The sequence below is a fragment of the Cucurbita pepo genome, chromosome LG15 (genome assembly GCF_002806865.2).
Source record: "Cucurbita pepo subsp. pepo cultivar mu-cu-16 chromosome LG15, ASM280686v2, whole genome shotgun sequence".
Lineage (NCBI taxonomy): Eukaryota > Viridiplantae > Streptophyta > Magnoliopsida > Cucurbitales > Cucurbitaceae > Cucurbita > Cucurbita pepo.
In genome coordinates, this window is record NC_036652.1 from 3,562,774 (window position 1) to 3,570,112 (window position 7,339).

The 7,339-nt window shown below is 37.1% G+C and overlaps 1 protein-coding gene and 1 non-coding gene across 2 annotated transcripts; one reads left to right on the plus strand and one right to left on the minus strand.

Moving 5' to 3' along the window:
• The first annotated feature begins 275 nt into the window (after positions 1-275).
• Positions 276-1,475, plus strand: LOC111776371. The gene has a single exon (XM_023655804.1). The coding sequence runs from the start codon at positions 276-278 to the stop codon at positions 1,473-1,475; it is 1,200 nt and encodes a 399-aa protein (XP_023511572.1).
• LOC111776530 lies at positions 763-868 on the minus strand. Its single transcript, XR_002812264.1, has one exon. It is a non-coding gene; the product is annotated as a small nucleolar RNA R71 (small nucleolar RNA).
• Positions 1,476-7,339: the final 5,864 nt, after the last annotated feature.

Here is a 7,339-nt window from a genome sequence, read left to right on the forward strand (position 1 = left end):
GATAGTGTATATTTACACTTAATCTTGTGAGTTTTACATCATTTTAATAAATACATCCACAAGCGATCGAGTTTTTGGTGCAGTTGCCGGGGAACCTAATTTGGTTATTTTACTTGTTGTAGATTTTCGTGAGTTGGAGCCAAAAAGAAGCCACAGTAAGCTGAATTTTCTACTGCTGCAAAATTTTGTGTATGAACCCACCTACGGGTTTGAAATTTATTTTTGATCTCGAAATAGAGAGAACCTTTAGACGAAAGTTGAGGGAGAAAAAGAAAATGGCAAAACAGAATATACAGCAAATGGCCCAACTGAATCGGGAGTTTGAAAATTCAGCGATGATGGCTAATCAAAAGAGAATTACTGCTAATGCCATTCATTTAGCAGATGACAGAGAAAGAGCGATTCGAGCATATGCACACCTAGCTGTGGAAGAGCTATATCCGTGCATTATTAGACCCGAAACGCAAGGAACCACGTTTGAGCTAAAGCCCGTGATGTTTCAAATGTTGCAAACCATTGGAAAATTTCATGGACTATCGTCGGAAGATCCCCACCTACATCTAAAGTCATTTTTGGGAGTTAGTGACTCGTTTCGATTCCAAGGAGTGGATAAAGACGTGATTAGATTGAGCTTATTCCCTTATTCTTTGAGGGATGGTGCTAAATCATGGTTGAATACCTTAGCATCAGGAACAATTGATTCTTGGAATAGTCTAGCAAAGAAATTTTTTATCAAGTATTTTTCACCCACTAGAAATGCACGGTTCAGAAATGAGATTGTCGCTTTTCAACAATTTGAAGATGAAACACTAAGTGAAGCGTGGGAGAGATTCAAGGAGATGCTTAGAAAATGTCCTCATCATGGATCACCTCAATGTATACAAATGGAGACTTTCTACCATGGATTAAATATTGCTACTAAACAAGTAGTTGATGCTTCCGCCAATGGAGCTATTTTGTCAAAGACAAACAATGAAACATATGAAATTTTAGAGAGAATAGCATCAAACAATTGTCAATGGGCGGATGTGAGAAGCAACCCAGGAAAGAAGACTCGACTTGAAGTTGATGCTTTGTCTTCTATCAACGCTCAACTAGCTTCGGTGACTAATATTTTACAAAATCTAGCATTGGGACAAGGCTCAATGACCAAAGCACCAGCCCATACAGCTGTTGTAATGACCCAAACAGCAGCTAAATCTTGTGTATATTGTGGAGAAGAACACACTTTTGATCAATGTCCAAGCAATTCGGCCTCAATTTTTTATGTGGGGAATCAAGCTAGTCAAGGGAACCCGAAAAATAATCCCTTCTCAAATACTTATAATCCGGGGTGGAGAAATCATCCAAACTTCTCATTGAAGAGACAAGGCTCATACAATCAACAAATGCCACCTAAAGCAATTTATCCTCTAGGTTTTGAAGACAAGGCTCATACAATCAACAAATGCCACCTAAAGCAATTTATCCTCTAGGTTTTAAATACAAAACCAATTGACATATGGTTCTCAACAAGCCACCAACCAAGGGAAAGGAGCTAGCCAAACTCAACACATACCGGGAATATCTCTTGAGAGCCTAATAAAGGAATATATGGCTAAAAATGATGTTGTGATACAAAGTCAACAAGCATCCTTGCGAAATTTGGAAGTTCAAGTAGGTCAATTAGCAAATGAGTTATGAAATAGACCTCTTGGGAAGTTGCCGACAGGCACTAAAACACCAAAAAGAGAAGGCAAGGAGCAATGTTAAGCAATAGAGTTGAGAAGTGGGAAAGAAATACCCAGTAGAGGAGAAAAAATTCAAGCACACGGTGATAGTCGCTCTCAAGAAACTGCTGATACACAATAGAGAAAGGAGGAAGCTACTGTGCAGAAAGAGCACAACAAAAATGATGCAGAAGTTGCTGTACAGAAAGAACACAACAGAAATTATGCAGAAATTGTGAAGCCTTCTAAAACGCAAACAATAGTCAGCAATGGACAATAAAGCAGAATATACACACCATCACCTCCTTTCCCACAAAGAATGAAAAGAAAGAAGTTAGAAGACCACTTTGAGAAGTTCCTAGATATATTTAAGGGAATTCACATAAATATACCATTAGTTGAAGCTTTGAAGCAAATGCCAAATTATGTGAAATTCTTGAAGGATGTGCTCACCAATAGAAGAAAGTTTGAAGAATTCAAGGTGATACCCATTGAATGAAGAGTGTAGTGCAATAATGAAAAACAAGATCCCACTAAAGGAGAAAGACCCCGGTTCATTCATAATTCCCATATCAATAGGAGGGAAGAAGCTAGGTCGAGCATTATGTGATTTGGGATCAAGCATTAATCTAATGTCGCTGTTTATTTACAAAAAGTTAGGTATTGGTGAAGCTAGACCAACTACAGTCACTCTTCAACTAGCAGATCGATCTTTCACTCATCTAGAAGGAAAAATCGAAGATATCCTAATGAAACTGGACAATTTTTTAGATTGTATTAGACAATAGCATTATAAAAGAAAAAGGATACCTAAAATAGGGAGGGGCCACACTTGGGGAGAGAAATTGGATTAGACAATAGCAGCCTCCGCTGCTGTGAACTGCTGTGAAACCATAGAAGAAGAAGAAAATCCTAATCCAGCACCTGTTGACAGCAGAAGGAAAAGGAGACCAATAAGGATTGATTAGGGCAAAGAGGTGGACGTGAGAGCTCAAGGGAAGGGAACTTCCATTGACGAACGACAACAAACCGGGATAACTCTCTATTTCCTTATTCTCTTTTCTCATTCCATCAATTTTACATGATTGAGATGCGAATTCCTCTGTTTAATTCAGTTTGTATGGAGAGCTAAACTTTATAGGCCAGGCGAGAGAGTTTTATATAGTTTAAGTATGTTGACAGTATGATTTTAGTTTATTCAAAAGTTGTTGTTAATGATTGACATGTGTGTTTAATTAGCCACTTTACATACATAGTTGTTCTCTTATTCGGGAGTGTTGGGTTTTATGTTCTAAAGCTCATAGTTTGTAAACAAAAACATATTCTATTTTCAATAAAGTTATTAATGTTGTTTATTCAGTAAAGATTGTTTGAATAAAGTGAACTTTACGATCATTAATCTATATCCAATAAACTAAGAATACTCTGACTATAGTATGATTACTTGAACTATATGTAGAGACAAAAGAGTGGATCAAGTTCAAGTACATAGTCAAAATGATCTATAAGGACAAGGCTAAGTACCTTATTTTGGGGATACTATGGATGCACCCACTCTTGTATATGATATCAACAATGTGATCACTAAATTGTACATGTGGAGACATGTGAGTGGGGGCGTCCTATGCAATGAGTATTGCATAAGATCGGACCATGAAGAAAACCACTCTCACTTTATAATGTCGTTTACTGTTGAGACTGATTTTCTTTTCATTCGATAACCTAGGTAACTCGGTTTTAATCCTGAGCTAACCATGAACTCCTGTTTATTCGGAATTATCCTTAGATTTGCATGGGTGAGAGTGGCTCTAGTTCGCCGACTCAACAGGCCTCCCATTTCAGGGGTAAGACTGGGTGAATGGCTGGGGACGTGGGGTGCAAGACGGAATTCACTCCTACCCACTTTTAGGGATAGAAGAAAGGTAGTTCCCTTAAGCACTGACTCCAGGTCTTGAACAAGGGGCCCCACCCTCTCATTGGCCTGAGAGGGATTCGGTTTACTGGTTGGACCACAAACCAATTGTTCATTAGAGGATCAGTGAGACATAAGGAACAAGAAGTAACTTTAGGGGTAAAACGGTAAATTGACCCAGCTCTAGTTACGAACAACCTGTGAAGGATCGACTTACTAATCATGGTTATATCAAATGGACAGAAATATATCTATAGTGAGGGGAGTGCAACTACTAGGCTATAGTGGAGTGTCCTAGTAGTTAACGAATGTTGGTTAACAAGGTTAATGAGTTTAACCCGTTAATCTTGTATCGTTGGAACCCATGATCTATAGATCCATTAGGTCCCTCTGCTAGCTCATATCGAACTAAACCATAGAACAGTGTGACGAGTGAGTTCAAAGTGTTCGAATTCAAATTAGGAAATATGTGCTACATATATACGATATATTTAACCGCATTTTTGTTTTATTTACGAATTAAACAAAAAGAGAGAATCTGAGATATTTAGCTAATTTAAATATCTTAATCAATTATGTGTCGGAATTGATTGGGATTGGTATTTGAATTAATATTAAATATTAATTAAATAGTTTAATTAATCATTTAATGTTACTTTAATTTGAAATTCATTATTCAAATTAATTGTTTAATTAAAATGAAGAAAGTCAAAATGTTGACTTTCATCTAATGGAAATGTCATGTTAGTGGAATTTTGAGGTGTCAAAATTTGGTTCAACCAAACTTGTATGCTTGCCAAATAAACCCCACAAGTTTGAGTGGAATTTTGAGTGTCAAAATTTGGTTAACTCAAACATGCATGCTTGCCACATAATCCAAAACATTTGAGTGGAATTTTAAGTGTCAAAATTTGGTGATCTCAAATTTGCATGATTATGCAAACATGACTCTTTAAATAGAGTGATCGTGGTACATGGAAGGGCTTCTTCTTCTTGGTGAAAAACCTTGAGAAAAACCTCTCACAAACACTCTCTTCACATATATAAAATCCCTCCCAAGTTTAGTCACTCACCGGATTCCACAATCCCGTTCTAAGGCCGAAGGATAGTGGAGAAGACACTAGTGGTGGTTCGAAACCGGTTCATGAGGAAAAAGGAGTTTGAACTAACAAAGGTTAGTATCTAAACTCATTAAGTTTTAATACTTATGAACATGCTAGTTATTTACTATAATTGATGTTTTAAAAGTGTCTAAGATCCAAATTGCTTCCGCATGTGTTATATTAACACCATCAGCTATAAATAAGCAGCAGGCTTCATAACCTAACACATGGCATCCTGCCAAACATAACATGACGCAGGGCATCTCATCGAGGTGAGGGGAATGAGGCCAAACATGACATCCTGCAAAGGAAACACGGTGCAAGGCATCCCACCTAGAAGAGGAAAAAGGCCTCCTTAGAAAGCATCGTGTGGTGGGAGTTATGGGCCACAATTGGACATGCTTAGAGTATTGCCTAGCATTCTTTAATTTTCATGTCTAAGGACTTTGGTCCCTCATCTTTGAGTGTACCTATCATTCTTCTTATCTTGGTAGTTGTAAAGCTTGTTTGGTAATTGTTCTTGGCTCTTAATCTTGTAAGTTTCGAAGGTTCTTATTTTCTTGAAGCATTCGTAATCATATGAACCCATCTTAGCATGAGTTTTTCTAGAAGATTCTTAGGGCATAGATTCCTAGGAAGTTATTTAGAGGGTTCTAGAAGAGTCTTGAATCTTGACATGTTTTCTTTAGGCGTTTCCTTAAGTTCCATATTGGCTTATGCTCCAAACTTGCTCCAACCAACTTGAAATCTTGAGCTTATCCTCATGTCATATAAAATAGACTTTATAGGACATGGTTGGTGATTTGGAGCATACTTAGACCTTGAGTTAGGATATGACTTCTTGTTTGTTTTCAGTGATGGTGTTAATATAGCACAAGCGGAAGCAATTTGGATCTTAGGCACTCTTAGAACATCAATTATAGTAAATAACTAGCATGTTCATAAGTATTAAAACTCATGGAGTTTTAGTACTAACCTTTTGTAGTTTAAATTCTTTTTTCCTCACGAACCGGTTTCGAACCATCACTAGTGTCTTCTCTACTATTCTTCGGCCTTAGAGCGGGATTGTGGAATCGGGGGAGTGACTAAACTTGGAAGGGATTTAGTATATATGAAGAGAGAGTTCGTGAGAGTTTTTCTCAAGGTTTTTCCCAAGGAAGAAGTTCCACGTACCTTGATCACTCTATTTATAGAGTCATATTTGCATGTTCATGCAAATTTGAGATCACCAAATTTTTTACACTCAAAATTCCACTCAAATGTTTGGGATTATGTGGCAAGCATGCAAGTTTGAGTTAACCAAATTTTGACACTCAAAATTTCACTCAAATTTGTGGGGTTTATTTGGCAAGCATGCAAGTTTGGTTAAACCAAATTTCGACACCGCAAAATCCCACTAACTCAAACATGGATTTTTTCATTAAGTGAAGTCAACATTTTGACTTTCTTCATTTTAATAACACAATTAATTTAAATAATTAATTTCATATTAAATGATTAATTAAACTATTTAATTAATATTTAACATTAATTCAAATGCCAATCCAAATCAATACCGACACATATTTGATTAAAATATTTAAATCTTGTTTAAATATCTTCGATTATCTCTTTTTGTTTAATTCGTAAATAAAACAAAAATGTGGTTAAATATATCGTATAATGTAGCGCATATTCCCTAATTTGAGTTCAAACTCTTCGAACTCACTCGTCACACTATTCTAAGGTTTAGTCCGATATGAGCTAGAAAGGGGACCTAATGGACAAATAGATCATGGGCTCCAACGATCCAAGATTAACCGTTTAAACTCATTAACCTTGTTAACCAACATTCGTTAACTACTAGGACACTCTACTAAAGCCGAGTAGTTGCACTCCCCTCACTATAGATATATTTCTGTCCATCTGATATAACCATGATTAGTAAGTCGATCCTTCACAGGTTGTTCATAACTAAACCTGGGTCAATTTACCGTTTTACCCCTGAAGTTACTTCTTGTTCCTTATGTCTCACTGATCTTCTAATGAACAATTGGTTTGTGGTCCAACCAGTAAACCGAATCCCTCTCAGAGCAATGAGAGGGTGGGCCCCCTTGTTCAAGACCTAGAATCAGTACTTACGGGAACTACTTCTCTTCTATCCCTAAAAGTGCGTAGGAGTCAATTCCATCTTGCACCCCACGTCCCCAGCTATTCATCCAGTCTTACCCCTGAAATGGGAGCCCAATTGAGTCAGCGAACTTGAGCCACTCTCACCCATGCAAATCTAAGGATAATTCCGAATAAACAGGAGTTCATGGTTAGCTCAGGATTAAGATCGAGTTACCTAGGTCATCGAATGAAAAGAAAATCAGTCTCAACAGTAAACGACATTATAAAGTGAGAGTGATTTTCTTCATGGTTCGATCTTATGCAATACTCATTGCATAGAACGCCCCTACTCACATGTCTCCGCATGTACAATTTAGTGATCACATTGTTTATTTTATATACAAAAGTGGGCCGCATCCAGAGTGTCCCAAGGATAAGGCAAACTTATCCTTGTACTATAGATCATTTTGACTATATACTTGAACTTGATCCACTCTTATCTCTCTACATATAGTTCAAGTAAT

What these genes read in the sequence shown, in the direction of transcription:
- LOC111776371 (XM_023655804.1), top strand. Translation starts at nt 276, where the DNA reads ATGGCAAAACAGAATATACAGCAAATGGCCCAACTGAATCGGGAGTTT.